Source organism: Macaca nemestrina, chromosome 4, assembly GCF_043159975.1.
Source record: "Macaca nemestrina isolate mMacNem1 chromosome 4, mMacNem.hap1, whole genome shotgun sequence".
NCBI classification, from domain to species: domain Eukaryota; kingdom Metazoa; phylum Chordata; class Mammalia; order Primates; family Cercopithecidae; genus Macaca; species Macaca nemestrina.
Window position 1 is genome coordinate 180,183,403 of NC_092128.1, and position 26,671 is coordinate 180,210,073.

Below are 26,671 nucleotides of genomic sequence, written 5' to 3' on the forward strand. Positions count from 1 at the left end.
TTCATTAAATTTTTATTATGACTCTATGCAAAGTTTCCTTTTAACCCTTGCTTGCTAATGGAAATAATATGTTTTCACATACTGGTAACTGTATGTTCAATGATAAGCAGTTGTATTCTGCTTTTCTCACTGAGTATTGTTTCATATACACATTTCTATCCTTTTTTGAATAATTTTGTACAGATTTCTTTTTCCCTTTGGGTTCTGTCCTTGTAATATGTGTCAAAACAATTTCTGGCTCAAAGGATAGGGAATGTTTTATAAAGCTTATTTTTAAAATGTATTTATTTATTTTTTGAGATGGGTTCTTGCTCTGTCACCCAGGCTGGAGTGCAGTAGCATGGTCATGGCTCACTGCAGACTCCATCTCCCAGCTCAAGCAGTTCTCTCACCTCAGCCTCCCGAGTAGCTGGGACTACAGGCACGCACCACCATTGTATTTTTTGTAGATACAGGGTTTTGCCATGCTGCCCAGGCTGGTCTTGAACTCCTGGGCCCAAGCGATCCACCTGCCTCGGCCTCCCAAAGTTCTGGAATTACAGGCCTAAGCCACTGTGCCCGGCCTGTATAGTTTATTAATGTCACCAGATTGTACTCCACCTACCCTCATAAAATGGTGAACTGGAAGAGTGCCCTCACCTGATTCTTAGCTTGCCCACCTAACGTGCACTTCCATTTCATATCTGCCTTTGATCACTTGTAAAGCACAGAGCACATTTGAGTCTGTGTGTTGTGTAGTAAAATATGAGATGAGAAACTGCTCTAGAAGATGTAGCTGAGGCTATGGTGGTGCAGTTTCAAAGTTCATCCAGCCTGAAGCCTTTGTCATCTCACTGTGAAATTTTGTTCAAGAAGGTATTTTTTTCCCTTCAATATTTGTAGCAACACACTTACAAATGAGAAAATGAAAATAGAAGAGTGTATAAAGAAAGGAAAAGAGGATTATGAAGAGAGTCATCAGAGAGCTGTGGCTGCAGAGGTGAGTCCATGACACTTAGTGACCACTATGGCATTTGTCATTTGTTTTTGTGTTTCTTTAATGACATATGAGGCATAACAGACATTACTGAAAAGTGTGGTGCATAAAGGATATCCTGTCACCCATAGTATATCCTCCCTAAAACGACCACTCTTTTTCCTTGCCTATAGCCTTGTAATGTTTTACCGGTATGCTTGTGTTGTTACTTAAATGCACTCATAGTGTACACCAAATTTTGTAACCTGCTGTCCTTATTTACCATTATAATTCAGTCATTTCCTATATTATACACTTCGAATACTTTCATCATATGTAATCAAGTGATGTACCATGAACTATATTTGCCAATACTTGGAAAGGAACTTGAAAATAATCCACGTATTAGGAATACACTCCTCCCGCCCCTAGAAGAATATATAGCAATGTCAGTACACTGTTTGAGAAACTACTGAGATGAAAATCAGAATAATGACATCTGACTGTATTTTATTTAGTGCCCGAAACATGATTCTCTGTGTTTCTCTAGCTGAGAAACAAATGATATTTATTGGCATATGTGTCTGTGATTATTCTGGTAAAATAAGAAAAGGCTTAGTTTATACAGTCTGCAAACATTAGGCTTTTCAATTAAGAATTGACTATGCACCTGCTTCTAAGGAGAGGGAAGGAAAAAGAGCCAAAGTATGAATACTCTGTGGGTCCTACACCTGCATCCGTACTCCTGAGCTTGTTTAATTCACACCACCATTTGGTAAGCAGGTTTGCCTGGTGGGCCCTGTCAAGTTTACTGACACCTGGATTAAAAGGCTATTTGATGGATCATTTGGACCACAAGACCATTCTACATTTCCTGCAGTGATTCTCACAAAAATGGCCAGTTGGCTTGTGGGGAAGCCACAGAGAGCCTAAAATCTTAAAAGCATACCCCAAAGGCCTTTGATGGCCTTGCTGAGAACAGCTTCTCTGAGGCTTTTCTATTGCAGAGGATGCAGCCTTTATTAAGGGTTATTCTGCTGCAGGACCATAGGTAATGCACACTGGTGTGCACATGCAGTTAACCTGGCTCTGTGCTTATATATAGCTTAAGCAGAAAACCATGTACAGTTATTCATATCTGCAAAAAGAATCGTGGCAGGTATGCATTTGTAATGTCATTTTGTTACTCTGTTTTCAAATCTCAAGTCTAATTCATATTCACCTATGATATAATCAAGTTCTGGTTATTCTGTCATCATGCTTCATTTAAGGAGAAATGGGAAAGTGGCTTGGAATGTTTAAGTTTTAACCTTTAAAATAGTTCAGGCTGTCATTTGTAAAATACTTGTATGTCCTCTAATCTACTGGCAGGTATCCGTACTTGAAAACTGGAAGGAGAGTGAAGTGTATAAGCTACAGATCATGGAGTCACAAGCAGAAGCCTATCTGAAGAAGCTGGAGCTGATTAGCTGGTAATGCAGTTTCGTGGGTGTTCTTAGCACGTCATTTAGAAGATAAAGCTAGGACCATTTGAGAGAAACATTATTTTGTATTAGGACTGTTTTATTTTTAATAGTTATATAATTGATACATGTTCAATTGTAGAAAAGTTAAGACATACAAACAAAAATGATAAAAATCACTCATAATTCTAAATGGCGATATAGCATTTCTATTTTGGAATACATGAAGTGTTTGAAAAAATGAAAATTTGTCAATTATTTTTACTAAATAGTATATAGGAAATTTATTTTCATATTGGTAATTACATTTCTCCAACCTAATTTTGAAAGGTTGGGTAGTATTCGAGCATAGAAACATGTCATGATTTATCAAACACTGCTGTGCTGGGACAGTGAAGTTGTTTGTGAATTTGTGTTAATATAAGCCACCCTGCAGTGAGCATCCTTATAGTTAAATCTTTATGCACATTATTAGTCATCTCCATGCAGTAAAATTTTGGAATGAAGATCACATTTTCAAGTCTTTTAAAATTTTTTGCCAAGTTGCTTTCCTAATAACTATTACTTAACAGTCTACATGACAGCATGTGAGAATGTTACTACAAAGTATATTCACACATGTTAAATTTTTTTCAACTCTCCACATAATCTCTACCTCTGTTTGTTTGTTTGTTTGAGACGGAGTCTCGCTCTGTCACCCAGGCTGGAGTGCAGTGGCGCGATCTTGGCTCACTGCAAGCTCCGCCTCCCGGGTTCACGCCATTCTCCTGCCTCAGCCTCCCAAGTAGGCGCCTGCCACCACTCCTGGCTAATTTTTTGTATTTTTAGTAGAGACAGGGTTTCACCATGTTAGCCAGGATGGGTCTCGATCCCCTGACCTCGTGATCCGCCCACCTCAGCCTCCCAAAATGCTGGGATTACAGGCATGAGCCACTGCGCTGGACTGGCCTTGTTTGTTTTTAAGATAAGGCTTGCCTGGGATTTCTAGAGGATCTTCTTCTAATACTTAGCACTTCTCTATGTGGGATTACTTTTCATTGAGTCCTTTTATCATGTTCTATACACAGGTTTTGCATTTCTAATCCCAGGATTTTGATCCTTCCTGGTGCTTGCCTTTTGATTCAAATTTCAAACCCTCAGCATTGAACCAGAGATTGTGTGAATCACGGACAAACAGTTTTAGTGTATAGTTCTTCTTCTTCATTTTCTTATTTCCTCTTTCTTTCTTTCTTTTTTGTTGGAGTCTTGCTCTGTCACGCAGGCTGGAGTGCAGTGGCATGATCTTGGCTCACTGCAACCTCTACCTCCTGGGTTCAAGTGATTTTCCTGCCTCCTGAGTAGCTGGGATTATAGGCGCCCACTGCACACCAGGCTGATTTTTGTATTTTTAGTAGAGACAGGGTTTCACCATGTTGGCCAGGCTGGTCTCTGACTCCTGACCTGGTGATGCGCCTGCCTAGGCCTCCCAAAGTGCTGGGATTACAGGTGTGAACCACCACGCCCGGCCCCATTTTCAAGATTTAATGTTTTTCATTAGAAAACTTTTCTGATTAAAAGTAAACTAATATGCTGATTTAGAATACAGGACTAGTACAGCTGAGGTTGAGACCAAGTGGTGGTCAACCACCTGTACTAAGCACCTGCCATAGGCTGCATTGCAGCTCATCTGGGAAACAAAGATAATCTCAGACTCATTTCATCTAATAGTATCAACTCTTCCAATAAACCATAGAATATACAAAGATTCTTTCTTCAGGATGCCATGCTAACTCTGCCTCCTCCACCAAAGTATAGAAACATAGAAAAGGGGTAAAAAGAGGCCAGGTGTGGTGGCTCATGCCTGTAATCCCAGCACTTTGGGAGGCCGAGGCGGGCGGATCACGAGGTCAGGAGATCAAGACCATCCTGGCTAACACAGTGAAACCCCATCTGTACTAAAAGTACAAAAAATTTAACTGGGCATGGTGGCTTGTGCCTGTAGTCCCTGCTACTCGGGAGGCTGAGACAGGAGAATGGCGTGAATGCAGGAGGTGGAGCCACTGTACTCCAGCCTGGGCAACAGTGCATGACTCCGTCTCAAAAAGAATGCTCTGGTTTTTCTTCAAGATGTATAATGAGGTCTTACCGTACCCACAGATTGGTAGTGTTTTTGATCTTCTCAATTAGGGGTAGTCAATTTATCTGTCACTTTCAATAGACCAGATTCATGAGGTGCTAAGATGATAAATTTATCTTAGGCCCATCCTTTATTTTCATAGTAAGGTAATGATTAGGGTTTGATTGGAATCTTTTGAATGTTTCAGACTACCTTTTTAAAAAATCTTTAAATGCAGACGCTGGCTTTAATATTAAACGTAAAGATGTTAAATGAAGAGTGGTCAAACTTTTAAATTTGGGAAAAGAACTTAAAATTCAGGAGACTTACTTTCCCTCTGCCCTTCAATTTTAGAGTTTTTGTTATATTAATAATTAAAATTTTCTAAAGTGTCTCTAGTGGCAAATTTACAAGATAAGCAATCTTTAAAAATAGTTGGGTTTTTTTGTGTGTATGTGATCATGTTAAATGTATCTTTCTCTCATGTTTAGATGTTTATTTGACCGTAAGTGCTTTTAACTTTTTAGATTTCTAAAGCAGTTTTATATTATACTTTTTCAGTGATCCTGCAGCATATCCTGACATGGAGTCTGATATATGTTCATGGGAACTGTTTCTTTCTAATGTTACAAAAGAAATTGAGAAAGCAAAGGTAAGTTGTAAAAAACATCGTTTAATACCATCAAAATCTTTATGATAGTTATAATTCTCAGGAGGCTAGTGTCATATTGAAACTAGTTCTTTTTTATCTATTATTGTCAATAATATTTTTTTGTTGAAAGTATTATGAGCTTTTCATGGAAGCAATGGTTTTGTTATTTTTTATAATTTGTTTTGAGACGGAGTTTCACTCTTGTTGCCCAGGCTGGAGTGCCATGGTGTGATCTTGGCTCACTGCAACCTCCACTTCCCAGGTTCAAGTGATTCTCCTGCCTCAGCCCCTGAAGTAGCTGGGATTACAGGCATGCGCCACCATGCCTGGCTAATTTTGCTTTTTAGTAGAGACAGGGTTTCTCCATGTTGGTCAGGCTGGTCTCCAACTCCTGACCTCAGGTGATCTGCCGGCCTCGGCCTCCCAAAGTGCTGGGATTACAGGCGTGAGCCACCATGCCCAGCCGAAAGTAATTGTATTGTCTTAATTAACCATCTTGACCTCTGCCTTGATTGGTAAGATTAGAGGAGTTATGTTTGAAAAGGCTTTGGAGCATTTGGATTAATGAGGTCTTATTTTGAATTTCCTTACAAGACAGTTATGTTTCATTTATAACGTATAGGAAGAAACAAAGTATTAATTGACAATTGTGGTTTTCCCACACTTTACTTTCTACTCACAGTCTCAGTTTGAAGAACAAATTAAGGCAATTAAAAATGGTTCTCGTCTCAGTGAACTTTCTAAAGTGCAGATTTCCGAGCTTTCATTTCCTGCCTGTAACACGGTAAGTCTAGCACATCTTTTAAAAAAAAAAAAAAAAAAAAAACAACCATAATTCATTTGTTAACTAGCCAAAGTAGTTATTTGTTGTTGTTCCCTGGGAGTGAGGATGAGATTGGTTAATAATTGCCTTAATGTTTCATTATTGGTGCTACTGATGAACCTTTTAAGTTTTATAACATTCTTATATAAAATAGATCAGTCTTTCTGCATCTGTATGAGGAATAGACTGAGGTGAATACACCATTGCTGCATTTCTATCACTCTTCTGTACCTTGGCCTGTCTTCTATCTTTTCTGTGTGTGTGTGTTATATATGTATTCTTGACTTTGAATGAATAATCCACGAGTAGCAGGTGCCTGTGATTCAAGCGGGACCCTATCACCACCTCAGGAATATCTTATTCCTAGATATTTGGGACATAAGACCAAAATCTAAAAATTAAGAGGTTTCCTCCTCAAATACAGAATAAAAGTTGCTATGCCTGAGACATACAGGACTTTTTTGGTCTGGCACATCATATTTTACTACTTGTTTGAGGTATTTGCCAAATCTTGTGAATAACAGTGAATAATCTTGTCTTTTTATTTTAATATGCACAGCACAGAAAAGAAAAGCATTAATTGCATTTTGTGGACTTTACAATATGGCTAAACCCACATTTCTTAGATTTAGACACAGATAGATGCTTAGTAAATACTAAATTGAAATGAATTAGGCCCAGAGGAGATCAGACCATAGGAATTTAAAGTTAGATCTTGTGAGAAAACTTAGGTAAAAAAGAAAAACAAAATTAAAGGAGGACTATATGTGAGAGTTGAAAGATACAAGTTCCAGAATGTTGTGACAGGACAGTGAAATCTTCTAGTTCCTAAAGACAGAGGAGACTCTCCCAGTACTGACTTGCACCCTCTCACTATTGCCAGATCTTTGCCTGGGCTGTTCCCAGCCTGGAACACCGTCCCCGCTCTGCATCCTGCCTTCCCCTGAAACCCCATCAGAGGCTGCCCTCTTTTGGCCTCCCACTGTGGCCCTTCTCTCACATGCATTAGATCTCAGCCTGGCCTTGAATGTCTCTTTCCCGCCAGTACCTTGCACAGTACATCCAAACTTACTGTGAATTCATCTGAAAAAAAAAAAAAAATTAAGTGTGGAAAAAGTGTGACCACCCTGAACTGAGTAAAATATTCTGTTGAGATCCAGTTTTTTTCTCTCCATTGAATGTGCAATTTTAGTTAGAATTACACTAAAGGGCGGCCGGGCGTGGTGGCTCAAGCCTGTAATCCCAGCACTTTGGGAGGCCGAGACGGGTGGATCACGAGGTCAGGAGATCGAGACCATCCTGGCTAACACAGTGAAACCCCGTCTCTACTAAAAAATACAAAAAACTAGCCGGGTGAGTTGGCGGGCGCCTGTAGTCCCAGCTATTTGGGAGGCTGAGGCAGGAGAATGGCGTAAACCCGGGAGGCGGAGCTTGTAGTGAGCTGAGATCTGGCCACTGCACTCCAGCCCAGGTGACAGAGCGAGACTCCGTCTCAAAAAAAAAAAAAAAAAAAAAAAAAAGGTTTACACTAAAGGGCACTTATCATTTATCGTTTTTCTAAGTTTGTATAACAACTGATATATATAGAGAAAACGTTGGCTCTCAATAGGATGTTTTACTATTAGTTTGTAATCCTAGCTTATGTTATTTTATAAATACTCAAAAGAATTTTCATATCCTAAATTCTGGGAACTCTTATTGTGCCAGGAGCTTTAGTAATAAATGTGCCTAAAAATTATTTGTGTATCTCATTTCTCCCTCATTCATTCATTGGGTAATTAGTGGTGATAAAGATTGTGGGCTGTGCCCTCAAAGTGCACATGGACTTGGGGAAAGACAGACTTTAAACCCATCATTACCTGCAGCAGAGTGAGGTTTCCCATGGCAGAATGCTGGAGCAGCGTGAATTAGGGGCCACTAACCTAATCTAGAGGTGTGGCCTCAGTGGAAGATTCCCAGTTGGAAGTCTCTCAGAGACAGAGATCTGCAATAGGAACTTACCAGACAAAGGAGTGGGAGGGGTGTGTTTGGACGGTCAGAGTTCCAGATGGAACACGCAGTGCACCTGGAGCCTAGAGAGAGAGAGAATACACTCCTTTCATGCTGTAATAGAAGCCCAGTATGATGCAGGGGCAGAGCCAAGGGAGCCTTCTTCTATAAGCTGTGTTTCAGCAGTTTGGACACTTCTAGCTTCATTAGACCAGACAGGATAGGTCTCAAATGGGGGAACAGCAGCAGAACAGGAGTCCCTCCTTCATGGCTTTGCTTTCCGTGGGTTCAGTTATCTGCAGTCAACCGCAGTTAGAAAATACTCAATGGAAAATTCCAGAAATACGTACTTTGTAAGTTTTAAATTGCGCACTGTTTTGAGTAGCATGATGAAATCTGGATTCTCACATGGTGACACCAGGGACGTGCCTCCTCCCTTTGTCCAGTGTTTTCATGCTGTTGCTACTCCCTGCCCGTGAGCGACTTAGAAGCTGATTTGGTGACCAGATGAACTTCTCGCGTTACCCCAGTGCCTGTGTCCAAGTCACCCCTATTTTACTTCATAATGGCCCCAAAGCATGGGAGTAATGATGCTGGTCATTCAGATATGCCATAGAGAAGCAATATAGTGCTTCCTTTAAGTGAAAAGCTGAAAGTTCTCAAACTAATAAGGAAAAAGATCGTATCCTAAGGTTGCTAAGATCTACGGTCAGAACAAATCTACCCATGAAATTGTGAAGAAGGAAAAAGAAATGCGTGCATAGTATACATAGGGTTCAGTACTCTTTGCGACCTCAAGCATTCACTGGGGGTCTCAGAATGTATCCCTGAGGATTACAGGGAGCTACTGTGCTTTTTGAAGATGAGCTTGCCACTAATGTGGGGGAGTGTTGGGGAGGGGCTTGAGTGATTTCCAGTTGTTCGATTATCAGCTTATTGCCATCATCCTGTCCTGGATGGGGCGTGGCAGTGGGGGTGGAGGGAAGAGAACAGATGTGAGAGGTGATTAGGGGTACATTTACAGGCGCCATGCTGCTCAGGAGACTAGGCCCCATGTGTCCATGTGGAAGTCGAGGGTGAGTCTTGGGCTTCCATCCTGGAGTACTAGGGGAAGAGCAGGACTAGGGAGGCTGCCTGAGGCTGGTTTCCAACACATTGACTTTGAGTTGTCTTGGAATCACCCAAGTGGATTTGCAGATTTGGATCTCAGGAAAATATTCTAGACTGCACACTTTTTTAAAAAGATTCGGCCTCAGGCAGCTGCATGGGGAGGAGCATCAGCACTGCAGGCGTGGACGAAGGCCTGAGAGCTGCCAAGAGAGAGGGCAGGGAAGAGGAGGCAGCCCGCTGGGATGGAGACAGCTCTGGGGAGTGTGGTGGCCGTGATGTTGCATCTGTCAGCTACAGGGTTTAGCTCGGAAGGGGAGAAGTGTAACCAGGTAGAGGCTGAAGGAGGGCCAGTAGGCAGGCGAAATGGTCTCATCTTACAGAGAAAACAGTGACTTACAGAGATAATTATTTAGAAGTCTGAACCCTCCTACTCTTGTTCTAATAACTAACAAGTTATTATCAAGAATTCTTTTAAAACGAAAATATTTAATTCATGGTATCAGGTTTCCTGTGCACGGAGCCTCTGGGCTGCATTATTGTATTTATTCATCGACCTTTGCCCCTTGGGCGTTTCGTCCTCTTAATTCAAGGGAAGCCCTAAGTAATCCTGGTGTGGTGTGTTCCTCACAGGTTCATCCCGAGTTACTCCCTGAGTCTTCAGGCCACGATGACCAAGGGCTTGTGACTTCTGCAAGCGACACGACTGGAAACCACGCAGCACTTCACAGGGATCCCAGTGTGTTCTCTGACGGCGATTCCCCAGGGGAGGCTCCTTCTGCGCTGTTGCCAGGGCCACCCCCTGGTCAGCCTGAAGCCGCTCAGCTGCCAGGGCCAAAAAGGGCAGCTCTGCCAGAACGAAGCCCTGTGGCTGATCGGAAGCAGCCTGTTCTTCCAGGACGTGCTGCGCGTTCAAGTCAGTCTCCAAAAAAGCCGTTCAATAGTATTATTGAGCACCTGTCAGTGGCATTCCCGTGTTACAACAGGTATGAACAGAAAATGTCTGTGGCTGTGTTCAGAACTTTATCGAACTGAGGTTTCCTGATCAGATACAATCAATTAGGTGTTAACATGAAAAGGGTTGCATAATTGTTTTGCTCAGGTGCTACATTTCTTTCTTTTTGTAAATATAGAGATAAGTATTTTCAAATAAATTGGTGGCTTTTTTTTTTTTCTTTTTGAGACAGAGTCTCACTCTGTCGCCTAGGCTGGAGTGCTATGGCATGATCTCGGCTCCCTGCAACCTCTCCCTCACGGGTTCAAGTGATTCTCCTGCCTCAGCCTCCTGAGAAGCTGGGATTATAGGCATGCACCACTAAGCCTGACTAATTTTTATATTTTTAGTACAGGTGGGGTTTTACCATGTTGGCCAGGCTGGTCTCAAACTCCTGACCTCAAGTGATTCACCCGCCTTGGCCTCCCAAAGTGCTGGGGTTACAGGCATGAGACACCACACCTAACCTCAAATAAATTTTTTAATGTGCATATGTAAATTGAAAACATTGACCACTGGGTAATTAACACTCATCAGAACCCATGACAATTTGCTAAGATTTTGATGAGACCAATAGCATTGTCTAAAACTAGTGTTATAGAATCAATAAATGAACTGCAAAACAATAATTTTGCATCATTTGGGGGGACAAAATTACATTTAGCAAAGAAGGCAGTAGCAACTTTTACCCTGTTAGATAAGACCTCTGATTTGTTAGAGTGTGAGGTTGAAGACTGGACGGAATTCCATAGTGAATGGGGCATGTGGACATGTTAACAAGGGGTCCTTGTGAATGTGGGAAAAAGCTGCCCTTAACTGAGTGAACAAGAGCTGTAAATAGGGTTGGGATGATGGCAGGCTCTTCAGTAGCATTTCTGCCTCCACCTCTAGTTTCTGCTGTTCAGGTTGGTGCGAGGGGGGCAGAGTTGCCTCTTGTCTCAGCTGTGAGAGATGATGACATAGAGGCAGTGCCTCTGAAGTGCAGCTCGGAACAAAGGACTCTGCGCTCAGGAATGACCTTTGGCATCTGCCCTATTATTTCAGTTTCTGAGACAGTGTTAATTAGAAGCTTCAGAACTGAAATTTGTAAACAGTGGAGCAGTTAAAATATGATTAGCCAGCAGGCGAGGTGGCTCACGCCAGGCCGAGGCAGATGGATCACCTGAGGTCGGGACTTCGGGACCAGCCTGGCCAACATGGTGAAACCCCATCTTTTCTTAAAAAAAAAAAAATACAAAACTCGCTTGAACCCAAGAGACGGAGGTTGCGGTGAGCAGGGATTGTGCCACTGCACTCTAGCCTGGGTGACAGAGTGAGACTGTGTCTCAAAAAAAAAAAAATAGCTCTGCTTTTTAGATACAGTTATGGTGGTTATTAGTGGTCTTCAAATTAATTTTGTGTGCATTTGTCTTTGTGTCTTTGGGTTGGGCTGTTGGATTAATATTGGCGTGTAATATTGCTTAGCAGTTAGGGAACTTTCTGTTGTCACTTAACATTCACTCTCCCTTTCAGCACCGAGCTTGCTGGTTTTATTAAAAAAGTGCGAAGCAAAAACAAGAACTCACTCTCAGGATTGAGTATTGATGAAATTGTCCAAAGAGTGACAGAACACATTCTAGACGGACAGAAAAAGGTATTTTATCCAGATGTTCCACTTCATCCTTATTTATTTATAAAATATGAGAAATGTTAAAAAAAAAAAAAAAAAAAAAAAAAAAGCTTCAAACCAAAACCTAGAGAGCAATGTACTAAAGACAGAAGATGGTCAAGTTGTTGGATAACTGAACTTTGCTTCCCTCTTGTCCCCCCGCCCCGCCCCACACCCCTGTTATCTTCACAGCCAAACCCAGGAAAGGACAAGAGGACTTATGAGCCCAGCTCTGCCGCCCCCGTGGCCAGGTCCTCCCAGGGCCCACCCTCGGCGGTTGTTGCACCATCACCCAAAACCAAGGGGCAGAAGGCAGAAGATGTCCCTGTGAGGGCTGTATGTATAAATGTATAGTTTTGTTTTTTAATGAAAACCAAGCAGCAATTTTTAATCCATGATTTAGCCCCATTCATTTCTAGACCTAATTAATTTGATCCTAACATTAGAAACTGAATTTCAGTGTACTTGAATGTGTCCAGTTAGAGCAGTCAGTGAATGGCCGAGGTCATGGTCTCTGCTCTGACTGACACCTTGGGTGCCCAGCATGGAGAGAAGCTGCTGCACATGAGTGACAAGGGTTCTGACCACTGTGGGGGATCTGGGTTCTCTCTCTCTCTTGCTCTTGTTTTGCTGCAGATGGTCAAATACATGAACTTTGTACATCCAGTGTGGTATTTTGAACAGTTGGGGAAATAATTTTTGAATAATTTTCTTATGTGTAACCATGGCTTTGGAATTGCACAGATCGGTTCCATCACTTATTAGCAATGAGCCCACGTCCTGCTGCTTGCCCAGGCTGTGGCCTGGATCAAATGCTGCTGTAGGATGACTGGGTCAGCTGTGTGCTCCAGAGAGCCTACTTGCTGTCCTTGGCCTCTTCCTCTAGTGCCTGAGAAGGGACATTGGAATGGGCTACACTTGCCTGCAATTCTGTGTAGTGATTTAAGTTGTTTATTTTCCTTTTACACAGTAAGAATGTTTACATTTACATAGAACATTTCATAAAATACTATAATGTCTATGATCTGAATTGATAAGGCAATATAATTATTTTAACTTATAATAAGGAAATTGAGGCACAGAGCGCTCACATAGCTTGCTAGCATTCACTTGACTGCTTGAAGACCGGAGGTAGCTCAGAGTGGGCCTTTCAACTTGTGTGTGCCCTGTGTAATTCAATCATCCTCACCGCTGGGACTGGCTGACGTTGGAACCATGCAGTAGGGACCTCAGGGGTGGCTGCAAGAGGGCCTCTCACCTGTGTGGCTCGGGGCCGGGGGCTCTAGATGGAATTCTGGTGTCAAGCAGACACCAGAATTTTTCTTTTTGTCCATCTCTGGTGTCAGAGTATAACCAACATCCACAGGAGGAGAGTTACAGGCCCCATACTCTTCTCAGCAGGGAGCCAGCGGTAGGAGATTGCACAGAGAGTACTGGTTTGCTAACTTGAGTTGGCATTGAGTCTTTTGTAAACTTAGGTTTTTATTCCTCCCATACGTTTTCACTTTCCACTACCCTTTGGAAACTTTCCACACCGCATACACTCAGCTCCAGAGGGTCTCGGCCCCACCCACACCCAAGTGAGGGAGCTTCTGAGCATGTAGGGCATTCCTGCAAGACCTGGCTAGAGTCCCTCCTCTCCCGGGGATTTCCCTGATGGGTCACGTGCACTGTGGTTCTTCACCCAGGCAGAATTCCCAGTCACACGTGTGGGTGTGCATGCACACAAGTCAATGTGTTGTGTGGCCACACCCACCCCAAGGTAGACCGTGATCTCCTGGAGAAGAGTTCCCTTTTTGCTTCATGATGGATGTTTGTAGTAATGAAGATATAAAAGCTGACTTACTGAAACTTCACCAAAGTGTATGAGAAAGAAAAAATGTATTCAAGCTGGGACCTAATTTGATAACCATAGTTTGCTAAAAGTATTAATTTTTAAATTACAAAGTATTACATACAATAGAAAATAACAAATAAAAAAGGCATTTAAAAACCCACCCTATAATCAGTATTACCACTTTGATATATATTTTTCTAAACTCTTGAACATTTATATGTGAATTAGTCAAAACTGAATATGCTAGTCATACTTTGTTCTCTGAGGGGCTGGATTTTTTGGTTGTTTTCCATTTTTTTTAAATTGTGGTTGTCCTTTTTTTCTTTTACTTAGAAGTATACTGTGCCCATCTTTTCTAGGAAACAGAAAACTGTCAAGTTAAATGTATGTTTTTTTCAAACTAAACCTGGCTCCGAGCTTTGCACTGGGCATTGGAGAGGCCTTCACTGGCTCTTCCCCGGTCTGGCACTTCCTCCTCTTCCCTGACCCTCGAGTCATGGGCAGCAGTGGAGGGGCATGAATCCTCCTTCTGCAGCATCTGTCCCTTCTCCTCCTGGGCCAAGTCATGCCTTGGGAGAGACAGCAAAACCCTGGACAGCAGTTCAAGGTCTTTTCAGTCCTCGGGTGGTGCGCCCAGTACTACTCCCTGAACTTGATCCCACTGCCAGGGCTGCCCACATTCGCCCGCTCCCTCAGCCGGGGTTTTTAGAGCATGAGTTTGGGCTAGGTTTTCCACCACCTGCTAAGGACCCAGATGGGACTCATTTTGTGCCTTCAAGGTGCTCAGAGTTAAGAGGCAGTGAGTTAGAATAGAAGTTAATGATGCAGTATAGGGTAAGTGCTGTGAGAACTGTGCTTGGAGTCCCAGGCGACACTCCGGTCTGCTCTCACATCGAAAGCACTGTCTGTGCTCACCAGACTGTGAGCTGCTGAGGCCGGAGCCCTCCATTCATCTCTGCGTCCAGCACCCCACACCGTCCCTGCCCATGGATGTTTGCCGGATGAGCCATCTGTTTGTTTTGTTTTGATTTGCACAAGTAATCCATGCTCATAGAAACTAGAAAATTGTAAAGAAAAAGATTAAATCTCCCTTACCCTGAGGCAACCACTGTTAACTCTGTCTAGGCATGTATGTATACACGCAGCCTCTTTATTAAAAAGTGAGTTATATATGATAACATGCTGTCTTGCTAGCTGCTTTCATTCAGCAGGCTTTTGGGGCCAGCTTTCTATGTCAGGGATTATGGGCTTCCGTCATGATTTCCCTTTTGGCTACACAATAGCCCATTGTGTGGATGTGTTGGAATTTACCACCCTCAACTGTTAGACGATTAGATGAATGATTAATTCACACCATGCCATGTGATTATCCCGTACTGTACTTTAAGTATGGTAATCTTCACCTGGGAATCTTTTAGCCACATAAAACAGTTTTTTCTCTGAGGCAATTAGAGCTTTAAAAGTATACTTTTCTTTTTGTATTTTTATATTTTTTCTTAAGAAATGCTACTAAAAAATAAGTTGTTTCCTCAGACTGTTTAGCTGTAATTGTGAGTAATTTGCCACCCTTTGTGGCAGAAGATGTTTGAAGGAAGAACTCTTGTCATAAAAACAGCTGTCGTTATTCTTTATTATTCAGGTGTGTTTGTTTCCACAGGCACCGGGTGCAAGTTCCTGTGAAATATGCCACGAGGTGTTCAAATCAAAAAACGTGTGTGTGCTCAAATGTGGGCACAAGTATCACAAAGGGGTAAGAGCTCTTTTTGGCCATCCTTACAGCATGCATTGGGACCATCAAGTATTTTCAAAATAAGAAAGGAATTGTTTTCTAGTCATCAGTGTTTATTGTGCTGTCAAACCATTTTCTTTGCAAACCTCCCATGTCATTGTTCAGTGCCTCCCTGTCCACACACTAGCGCTGCCGGAGGGGCAGCTCCGCACTGTCCTTCCCATCCCGTGTGGGGAGAGGGGAATGGCAGCTGCAGCCACTTGTTGTTGCTGAGATTCAAAGCAGTATTGGTTCCTTGAAAGGTGATTTCTTACACACCTGACTAAATGGAGAAACAGTGAAACCATTTTTTTGACTCAGTGTAGTATATAAAGTCAATTTAACATTTTAGAGGAGAAAAACTAAACCTAGCTGTGTCCCTTCTGCCTGACCTGGGGACAGTCCTGCTTGTACCATTCTGGGATCTGTGTGTGAACTATCATGGTGTTCTAGGTACCGTGAGCATTTGTGTGCACCCCTGCTGCTGGGTTAGAACAGATCAGGTCTCTGCCATGGGGATTTACTAATCCCTTGGAATGGGATCAATACAGCATTCTCACTGAAAGGAGTTGAGACCACTTGCCGAGTCTCTTTGGTGTGGTGTGCCTCCTTTGGGTACAGGGTCTTATGTCTGGGCCGGCTGGCTGTCCACAGCCTCTGCAGTGTGGGCAGCAGCAGCAGGAGTATGGCATGCGGGCTGGAGGGCTGTTCCAGAGCCAAGGGCCAAGGCCAGGCCAAGGGATGGGCTAAGAATGAGTGATTGGGTCATAGGGCCGAGAATGCCAGGCTCTGGAATTTGGCGCAGCTGAAGTGGAAGAGCCGAGACTGGAACCGGGGCTTAGGGTAAGGCCACCCCCTGAGGCCAGGTTGGAGGCCCGGCACTCAGGATCTGAGCCTGAGGTGGGATGGTTTGCAGCTGGGGCTTCGTCCACACTCTGGCCAGAGCGGGCATTGGTGTCCCTGAGTATTGGGCAGCTCCAGGCCCAAAAGACCAAGGGCAAGTGAGCTACGCCTGCCAAGGAGCCCAGCAGCACAGGGGAGCTAGGCTTCCTCGTGGTCCTGAAGGCATCTTCTGATTTTGTTTTCTCCTTTTCAGTGCTTTAAGCAGTGGCTTAAAGGGCAGAGCACTTGCCCGGCCTGCCAGGGTCGTGATCTCCTGTCAGAAGAGTAGCCTGCACTTCTGGAAGAGGCTGGCCCGGTGAGAATCAGGAGCCGCCTTCCTGCTCCTCTAGCTAGTCACACTTCACTAAAGCGTCATCCACCAGTACTGGTGTTGAATCGGAAGAATGACAATTTCCTGCCACCACTGGTGTAAAAAACAAACATTTGAAGACCCTTGTGCATTGTGTGTCACAAAGCTAAATACATGGAAATCGTTAATATCATTGAGATTAAGTAATTTCCCCACTCTGAGTGAATACTTTGATGATGGCCAAGCAGTGGCTAATAAAATGACGGCTACCACACTCGTGGGTCGCTGGGGCTGCGCAGGGCTCTTTGAGGTGGGTGGCTTCTTTTGGAAAGTACTGTGAGCGCCTCGAAGCAGTATTCTAGTGATAAGAATTCCTAACATGTCCAAGCACCCCACGTTTGTTCCCCTTTTGTTTTTGAAAAACCTTTTCTAGTAGCTCCGCAAGAGAGATGATACTGACTTTTTAAATTTTTTACAAGAGTCTGTATTCCTGAAAATATGCCTATATTTTTCTTCAAAGATTCTGCATTTTAAGAATGGGCATAAGCAAACTACATTTTAATAATTTATAGTTAATGTTAAAATATTGGCTGATTTAGACCAAAAGATTCAAATCTCCTCTTTGTGAAATCCCATCTGCATTTGATTTTTTTATTATTTTATGTTCCTCCGATAGATTGTTTTAAGTGTTTACTTTTCATCTTTTATAGATGTAATCTGATTTTCAAAAATCATTAACACTTTTTGATTAGTATCGACTAAGACTTTTTCCCCCTGGAATGGAGGCTGTGTGTCCATCACCCCAGCCCCCGGTTGGAGCCTGCTCTTTGACTCTGCTGCCCTCCTCAGCAGCTTCTGTCCTCTTTCATGAGTCAGCCAGCAAGTGCTTGGGATCCACATTCAGCCGTGCTGAGCACACAACAGGCTGTGTGTGGAAACGGCCAGCACCCTTCTCCTTCCCCACCCCACCACAAAAAGAGAAGCTGTGTCTTTATACAACCCTGAGGTGTCTGTGTTACAGTCGCTCTGTGCTTGACATTTGTGTAAAGTGTGCATGCAGTCTTCTACTGTGGCCTAAAACAGAACTGAAACTGCATTAGAAACCATGAAAAATTAGATACTGTTTTGTGAGTTTTATACAGTGGTAAATATAGAACCAGGAATTCTGGACACATTCCATTTCTATCCAACATGAAGGATCAAAAAATGTTCTTCGATGTGTTCTTTGTTCCACTGGATACTTGGAGTCATGAGTTTGTGAGCTGATTTGGTCACCTTCCTCTGCCTTTATTCACCATGAGTTCTGATGTCTTAGTGACTTAGTTCGTAGAAGCTCACGCCCTAGTTTGAAACATTCTCCATGGTGGCCCCCAAAACATTGTCCGCATATTCGTAAGAATTGAGCGCTATGGGTGTTAACATGCATAAGGATCAGTGTGCAGCAGCAAGTACAAAAGGAGAAGAGGAACATCGTCCAATGAGTGTGTTTTGTATATAACTTCAGATACTTGTGAACATGCCTTATATTTGTCCAATAACTGTCAGAATAAAGAACATTCTAAAACGAGAAGTTCACTGTCATTCTTGTCCATTCTTTCTTAGATAATTTAAAAAAATGCATTCTCCTGGAAAACTTAGGACATGTATGTAATGCTAACATTTTAAGAGTGCTTTCATCAGGAAAGAACAGCCACACCACGCTGTGTCTGAGGAGTCTGACCAGGGATCTCAGGGCGTTTTAGGGCCTGGGCCAGAACTTTCCTTTGTGCCTGCATAAGATCGACTGCTTCAATGTGTGAATGGCATTCACACACAGACGACAGAGTTTCCTTCTTACGGCCACATTAAGGGAGTTTTCATGTGAATACATACAAAGATGTTGAAGATAAACTGTATTCCTTGGTTTTTTTTTTTTTTTTTTTTTTTTTTTTGAGGCATTTGTGGATTTATGGGCCGCTGAGGCTGTCGATGGGGTTTCCTCTTTAGGGGGGCTTCTGGGTGTGCTGAGCACTCGAGTTTGAAGACAGCGCATTTTCACAATCTGTCTTCTGTTTATTCAAGTGTATTCAAAGTATTATCAGTACAAATTTTTAGTCTGATGGCATTTAATTTAAAGCAGTGACTATTCCTTAAGAATTTAGATTAGTTTTCCCTGCTGAACTGCTTAATCTATGTTATGAGTAATGGATAACCCTATATAAAATTGAAGTGGTGCCCCAGCAATGCAAAATGTCACTACGGTTTTAAGACTACGGAAGTGGCCCCACTTATTAGTGATTTTGATTTCCAGAGTTTGTTACCCACGGTCAGCCGTGGTCTGAAAATAGGCGAGTACAGTGCAGTACAATAAGATATTTTAAGGGAGAGAGACCGCACTCACATAATCTTTATTACAGTATAGTTGTTCTATTTTATTACTAGTTCTAGTTGTTCATCTCTTACTATGCCTAATTTATAAATTAAACATCATACATACATATGTATAGGAAAAAACATTGCATATGTAGGGTTTGGAATTATCTGTGGTTTCAGGCATCCACTGGAGGTCTTGGAACGTGTATCTGCCATGGATAAAGGGTGTGTGTGTGTGTGTGTGTGTGTGTGTGTGCGCGCGCGCGCGCACGCACGCAGTGGCAGCAGGTGGTTAAAGTGATCAACACACTGCAGACTGAAGCAATAAAACTATTTTAGAGTAGTTTTTGTAGATGACTGGAGAAGGGGATTAAAGGAAACAGTGGGAGACACAATAGCTAAGATGGAAGTTCCTTCTGTCCGCCTGAGGTACTTACTCGGGAGGCTGAAAAGCAGAGGCCATAAAGTGATAGGATGCTTGGTCAGAATGAGGACCAAAAACCATCTGTAGTATGACCTCATGAAAGAAATGGGAAATATGTTTAGGTATTTGAAACACTTGTGCAACACACTTAATTCAAAGAATAATTGTAAAAATGGTCATCCATCATGTCTAGTTCTTTTTTATTTTTTTCACACTGGTGTGACTGGCTGAGAGGAGAGGTCCGCATTTGGTCACCATATACCTTATGTGCTTTGCTGGGAAGAATGGGCAAGGCCTGCCATAGGCACCACTGAAAACTGGTTCATTCATTCAGCAAGTGTGCATTGAGTACCTACCATGCATGCGCCGGGCGCCAGGCTAGATGTTTTGATACAATAGTGAAGGAGACAAGGACCCCATGAAACATGTCTTTCAGTTGAGTAGACACCAACAAACAAATACATAACGTAGCTTGAGGCAATGAGAAGGGCTCAGAAGGAAAAGCTGGGAAGGTATACAGATGAGTAAATTCCTGGTGAAGTGCTCGGCACAGTGCCTGCACACAAACTCGTGATAACCGGAGCTGATAACTAACACTAAGATTAAGGGCCTGGAAATTGCATGGGAAAGAGTAAGGATGGTACAGTAGGAAAGCCTCCGTTAGGTGAGGAACTCCACTTCCTCCACTTCCTCAGTGTGGCCTACACTGGAACACGATCCAGTGGTGAAAAGAGCAAGAAGAAATCAAATCACCTCGAAGTGATTTTGGAAAATAACAGCTTTGTTCCTGAGATCTCCCTGAATTGACTTCAGGAATATCGTGATTCTACAGCAATGGATCATTTCACCTTTTGGCTTTCCCAGATTACCTGACTGAGCAGTTTTGAGTCAACCTTTCCTATCCAGTTTGGGTTCAGGATCAGAGCCCTGTGGTGGGCTCACTGGGAGGTTGCCCTGGAGTATTGGTGTGGCCGGGCAAGGCTCATTGTAGTGGAGGTGTGTAGTCCAGACTCCCTGGCTTAGGGTGAGAACTGTTCCCACTTATTCCATCATCGCCTCCCCATTTTTTTTTTTGAGACAGAGTCTCACTCTGTCACCCAGGCTGGAGTGCAGTGGCACGATCTCCACTCACTGCAACCTCCACCTCCTGGGTTCAAGCAATTCTCCTGCCTCAGCCTCCCGAGTAGCTGGGATTACAAGTGCATGCCACCACAGCTGGCTTTTTATATTTTTAGTAGAAACAGAGTTTTATCATGTTGGCCAGGCTGGTCTTGAACTCCTGACCTCAGGTGATCCACCTGCCTCAGCCTCCCAAAGTGCAGGGATTTATAGGCATGAGGCACTGCGCCCAGCCCATCGCCTCCACTTTATACTGTCTCTTCCTATTCTCCCTTTAAAGGTGAAAAAAGATAAATATTACTTAGCAAGAATACAGAAATTAAACAATTTAAACTAGAAAATCCTAATGAGTCATCGGTCAATCAAGTCAGATTGGTAAACCATCAAGGCAAAAAAAGACTTTTAGCTACTTAAGAATAATAATTTGGGGGCCAGGGCCTGGTGGCTCATGTCTGTAATCCCAGCACTTTGGGATGCTGAGGTGGGCAGATTGCTTGAGCTCAGGAGTTCGAGACAAGCCTGGGCAACATAGTGAAACCCCGTCTGCAAAAAATACAAAAATTAACCCGGCATGGTGGCACATGTCTGTGGTCCCAGCTACTTGGGAGGCTGAAGTGGGAGGATCACTTGAGCCTGAGAGGCGGAAGTTGCAGTGAGCTGAGACTGCACCACGGCACTCCAGCCTGGGTGACAGAGTGACCCTGTCTCAAAAAACCAAGAATAATTTGGGATTTCCATATGAAAATAAATGAAGCTTGACCTCTCACAGCATATACAAATGTCAATTTCCAATGGATCACAGTCCTCAATATGGAAAGCAAAATAATGCAGCTTCTACAAGAAAACAGACAATCTTCCTGCCCCTGGAATAGGCAAAGATTTTAAGGAAGCACTAGCTCCAAGAATGAAAAGTTGATAAACTGGATTTTGTTGCACTAAGAACTCTTAAGTTTCCATTGAGAGAGTGAAAAGGCAAGCCATGAAGTGGAAGACGTTGGTAATCCACACCTCCAACAAGACTCCTCCAGAATGTACAAACAACTACAAATTCAACAAGAAAAAGATAACAATATATTAGAAATAGGCAAGAGATTTGAATAGGCACTTCACAAGTATCCAGATGGTTTGTAGGCATTTGGATAGCCACATTTGTTCAAAATCCATCACCAAGGAAATATAGATTAAAACATTGCTGGCAGGGTGATAGGGTTTAGATTCGTGTCCCTACCCAAATCTCATGTCGAATCGGAGGAAGGGCCTGGTGGGAGGTGACTGGATCATGGGGACAGATTTCTCCCTTGCTGATCTCACGACAGCGAGTCCTCATGAGATCTGATAGTTCAGAAGTGTGTGGCATTCCCCCTTGGCGCTCTCTCCTGCCCCCATGTAAGTCATGCTTGCTTCCCCTTCACCTTTCTCCATGATTGTACATTTTCTGAGTCTCCCAGCCATGCTTCCTGTTAAGCCTGTGGATCTGTGAGTCAATTAAACCTCTCTTCTACATAAATTACCTGGTCTCAGGTAGTTCTTTATAGTAGCATGAGAACGGACCAACACACGGTATTTTAAGTTGTCTTGAAGTGTCCTGGTTCTAGCAGGTAGGACCCTGTACTTAGCAGGGACCTGTTTTGCTGTTCTCCGGGGCATGGGTGAAGGTCTGGGGTGTGAGAGGCTGCAGTGAGCTGTAATCACACCACTGTCCTGGGGGACAAAGTGAGACTCTGTCTCAAAAAACAACAACAAAAAAATACACTTACATCAAAAACCAATGTACTCCTGATTACCTCAGCTTATTATGTTGGGGTTATTGAGGTCTATAGTATCTGTATGGTGGAAATACCGTATAATGCAACTGTTCCCAACTCTGTGTTTAGTGGGGTCACGCTGGTAGCTTGAAATCAACCACTCTTGGAGGACTTACACCACAGTCATTGGCAAATGCTGCTTTGCTTCCCTGAAGAAGCTGATAAAGCCTGGAGTTCTGCTGGTCTGATGGTGCTGGAGATGTCCTTGATACCTTTCTCATTTCACATTTGAAATGGTGATTCAGGCACTGAGCAAACCCTGCTGGGATGATTTCTGCTGAGGGAGCTCCTTCCCACTGCTCTTTGGCAAGGGTCCTCACTTCACCTGCCACCGCCTGGCCTTGCCCAGTTCTCTGCTGTCCTGGAAAGGAGACACTGCTCTCTGCAGCGTCTCTGCCCCAGAGACAGGCCGAGTCTGTCATTGCATCGGCCTCTTAGCGGTTCCTTGGGAGCCACTCCCAGCCTTGCCACAACAGGTCCTGTGCTACGAAACACCAAGGAAGGCCCCTTCCTGCTTCTGGCCAGGCCCTGCCTGGGAGGGTGCATGTGAATGCAAAGCAGGTCTGTTTCAGGAGTGCCCAAGAAGCCACCGGGAGGACACCTCCACGCCAGAGGTCACTCATCTTACCTCCCAGAGGAAGGACTGGGGCCGGTCCCTTGGCCTTGCCAGGAGAGCCTCCGCAACGAGCAGCTGGTATGTGTTACAGGGCTCCCGTGGCAGGCACTTCAAAGAGACAAGCTTGCTCTCTGTAACATGTGCCTTTGTGTCAAACAGACCTGTCATTGTTTTCAACAAATACCTTGGGACTCCAGTGCATAAATACCATTCTGGGTTTTCCCCCACCCTCCATTTTTCAGAAGTTATGTATAAAGGCATTCTGCCTAATTCCTTCAGTCTTCTATTTCAGTTTCTGTTTATTTGGTGTGATAGAAAGCTCTTAATTTAGATCTCCCCACCGCCAGTTCCAAGAAATCTGCCACCAGCTCCAAGCTTCATGTCCTGAAGTGCCACCTCATTCCCGCGGGGTGAGCCAGCGGCCTCTGAAAAGAGGAAGCCATTGAACAGATCACACTGTGCCTCCTGCCGCCGGCTGCCGTCCCAGCGCCAGCAGGACTCCGGATTTGATTGGGGCCTCATTGGAGTCCACATCGCTTTTGCTTCCAGTTTCCAAACTGCCACCACCTCGAAACTGCCAGACCTTTGAAAGCTGAGGCACAGTGCCTTACCCCTTCCTTCAGAAGACTGTCCAGCTCCCCCCTCCGCCCTCCCCGACTGGGGACCTCTCCTAGGGGAGGGGTCTGGTGTCCTCAGCTGGCTCCTCTCTACCTTCGCTTCTACCCGGGGGCTTCAGTACATCTGGCTTTATCTCTGGGGTGAGCCATGCAGCCCTGGTCATCTGGATGGGCCACTGAACTCCACACATTCACCTGTTCACTAGCTCATCCATTCATTCATCCGGTCTCCCATGCACTGCACTGTTCTAGGTGCTTCCACACAAAGGGGGACAGAAGACACAATGGAAGGCCTCAGCACCGCAGGAGTGGAGACAGATGTCATCTACAGTCGCACAATACATGGGAGGTCACGGGTGATCCCGGGGAAAATGGAGCTGGGAAGGGGATGAGGGAGTCTGTTTGACTAAACTTGACCCAGGTTTAGACAGAAGCCAGGGACAGCGTCATCTGAGTGTAGCCTGAGGGACGGGGGAGGAGGTAAGGGCAGGGGGCGTGGGCAGTCAGGCAGAGAAGCCAGAGGAGCAATGCCTGGCAGGGTGTTTCCAGAGCCCGAGGAGGCCAGAGCTGCTCTTTGATTGGGGGATTGTACAGAGGTGGAGATTCCCAGGGGGCGGATGGGGATGGGAGGGGGGTAGTGGCCCGAGCCTGGCAGCTCAGGGATTCATCCGGCAGGCAGTGCAGCTTGTTGATCAGCCTCATGAAATGCTAGTTCCACATGTGGCCTTAGACTCTGGGGACTTGGTCTGGGGCCAGGTAGGAGGCATTTCTGCTGCGATGTCACCTGTGTTACTCTATCCATCAGGGCCTGACAGAGCCCCTGCTTCCTCCAACACCCCCACCCCCTTTCTCCCGTGGCTTCATATTGACCTAGTCAGGCCTGCCAGTGGGTCTACCCTGCAGGGCCATGGGAGCACCCATGGATCCCCAGTCCTGGCCCAAACACCTGCCCTCACTGCTACCCGCCCTAGGCCATCAGCCTGATTCTCACTTGACCTCCTCACACCTGGTTTCACTGGAGCCTGAGCCAGCCCCGCAACCCCTTCCCAAGCTCCCATCTCCCCCTGCCACAGCCTTGCTCCCTGCAGCAGGGACCTCAAAAGTTAGTCTCTTGGAGCACTGGGATTAAATGAATGTGCCTTGCACATACTAGTTGCTCAGTAAACACAAAAAAACTCAACTCAGGCTCCAGAATAAGAGCCACACCCCAAAAGCTGGCTGTGGTGGCCTCTGAATCTGAATTCCCACCTCCATGTGACCTTCCTTAAGCCCCTCACTCCAGCCCTGCTCTTCACCATCTCCCAACATGATATTTACTAATGGCCATTTCAGGTACTATGTTACCTGTCCACAAACATTGCAGCATTTAATTTCCCCAAGTACCCTACGAAGCAGAGATTACTCTTGCCTGCATTTTACAGACAAGGAAATAAACCTGAAAGGTTAAGTGATTTCCCCAAGGTCAGGTAATTGGAAAATGTCAGGATTTGCACTTGCTAAGCCAATTCTCTCCTCTAGCCATTCTGCTTCTTCCCCTTAATACAAAACCCACTTGTCCCCCAAGGTTCAGCTCAGGTTCCCATGCCAAAACAAAACCTTCTCAGGCATACAGGCAGCAAAAGCCTTGGAACCCCCATTTACTACTGCTCGCCCTCATACCACGGCTGCAGTGGGTGTCCCCTTCATGTTAGCTCATGAGGCTGATGCAGGGCAGGTGAGACACATAATCGGGGCTTAGCCTGGGAAGGTTCTTGGCTTCACCCTGGAAAGGATTCAGGGGCAAGCTGATGGTATTAGTCAGCAACTTTTATTGTAGCGGCCGTGCATAGCAGCAGCAGAGGTGCTACTCCCTGCAGAGCAGGGCTACCCCATAGGCAGTGCGTCCAGAGTAACAACTCAGAGGCAGTGCTGCAGTCCTATTTATAGCCACTTTTAATTATATGCTAATTAAAGGGCAGATTATGCAGAAATTTCTAGGAAAAGGGTGGTAACTTCTGGGTCATTGAGTTCTTGCCACAGGGAAGGGGAAGTAATGTCCAGGTGTTGCCATGGCAATGGTAAACTGACAGGGCACATGAGTGAATGTGTCTTATGGACAGTTGCTTCTTTTTAGTACTTTATATATTCTAGTACAAATCATTCGTTGGATGTGTTTTGTAATTTTTCTTCAAGTCTGTGGCTTGCATTTTCATTTTCTTAACAGTATGTTTTAACAGTCTTTTGAAATTTTGAGGAAAAGTCTTCAATTTTGATGAAGTCCAATGTATTTTCTTATTTTTATACTTTGTTCTTTTTTATTTTAAAAAAATCAGCAAGGCTGGGCATGGTGGCTTATGCTTGTAATACAGTACTTTGGGAGGCCAAGGTGGGTGGATTACTTGAGTATAGGAGTTTGAGACCAGCCTAGACAACACAGCAAGACCCTCCCATCTCTTTTTTTCAGAAGAAGAAGGAGAAGGAGAAGTAGGAGGAGAAGGAGGGGAGGAGGAGGAGGAGGAGAAGGAGGGGAGGAGGAGGAGGGGAGGAGGAGGGGAGGAGGAGGAGGAGGAGAAGGAGGGGAGGAGGAGGAGGGGAGGAGGAGGAGGAGGAAAAAAGAAAGAAGGAAGAAGAAGAGGAGGAGGAGGAGGAGGAGGAAGGGAGAGGGTGGGGAGGAGGAGGAGAAGGAGGGGTGGAGGAGGAGGGGAGGAGGAGGGGAGGAGGAGGATAAGGAGGGAAGGAGGAGGAGGAGGAGAAGGAAGGGGGGAGGGGGAGGAGGAGGAGGAGGAGGGGAGGAGGAGGAGGAGAAGGAAGGGGGGAGGGGGAGGAGGAGGAGGAGGAGGGGAGGAGGAGGAGGAGAGGAGGAGAAGGAGGGAAGGAGGAGGAGGGAAGGAGGAGGAGAAGGAGGGGAGGAGGAGGAGGAGGGGAGGAGGAGGAGGAGGGGAGGAGGAGGAGAAGGAGGGGAGGAGGAGGAGAAGGAGGGGAGGAGGAGGAGAAGGAGGGGAGGAGGAGGAGAAGGAGAGGAGGAGGGGAGGAGGAGGAGAAGGAGGGGAGGAGGGGAGGAGGAGAAGGAGGGGAGGAGGAAGAGGGAAGGAGGAGGAGAAGGAAGGGAGAGGGTGGGGAGGAGGAGGAGGAAGGGAGAGGGTGGGGAGGAGGAGGAGAGGAGGAGGAGGAGAAGGAGGGAAGGAGGACGAGGAGGAGAGGAGGAGGAGAAGGAGGGGAGGAGGAGGAGGAGGAAG

General features: G+C 44.8%; 2 protein-coding genes across 6 annotated transcripts in view; one reads left to right on the plus strand and one right to left on the minus strand.

Moving 5' to 3' along the window:
* LOC105472652 (tetratricopeptide repeat domain 3) overlaps window positions 1–18,093 on the plus strand; it is a 105,110-nt gene extending 87,017 nt beyond the window's left edge. The window contains exons 37-45 of the mRNA XM_011726087.3: window positions 883–979; window positions 2,327–2,427; window positions 5,075–5,165; window positions 5,848–5,949; window positions 9,718–10,070; window positions 11,591–11,711; window positions 11,919–12,062; window positions 15,221–15,313; window positions 16,428–18,093. Of these exons, the coding sequence (XP_011724389.2) occupies window positions 883–979; window positions 2,327–2,427; window positions 5,075–5,165; window positions 5,848–5,949; window positions 9,718–10,070; window positions 11,591–11,711; window positions 11,919–12,062; window positions 15,221–15,313; window positions 16,428–16,502 (1,177 nt within the window). The 3' untranslated portion in view covers window positions 16,503–18,093. The remainder of the gene's footprint in view (window positions 1–882; window positions 980–2,326; window positions 2,428–5,074; window positions 5,166–5,847; window positions 5,950–9,717; window positions 10,071–11,590; window positions 11,712–11,918; window positions 12,063–15,220; window positions 15,314–16,427) is intronic.
* The window catches only part of VPS26C (VPS26 endosomal protein sorting factor C), an 82,778-nt gene that overhangs the window by 762 nt on the left and 55,345 nt on the right, over window positions 1–26,671 (minus strand). The window contains exons 9-10 of one of the 5 annotated variants that reach the window (XM_071095706.1): window positions 7,990–8,060; window positions 6,989–7,071 (exon numbers count right to left, since the gene is read on the minus strand). The gene's annotated coding sequence lies outside the window, so the exon portion shown is untranslated. Of the gene's footprint in view, window positions 1–6,988; window positions 7,072–7,847; window positions 8,061–26,671 lie in introns of all 5 variants that reach the window. The other 4 variants (XM_071095705.1, XM_071095704.1, XM_071095707.1 and 1 more) reach the window with 4 other exon arrangements.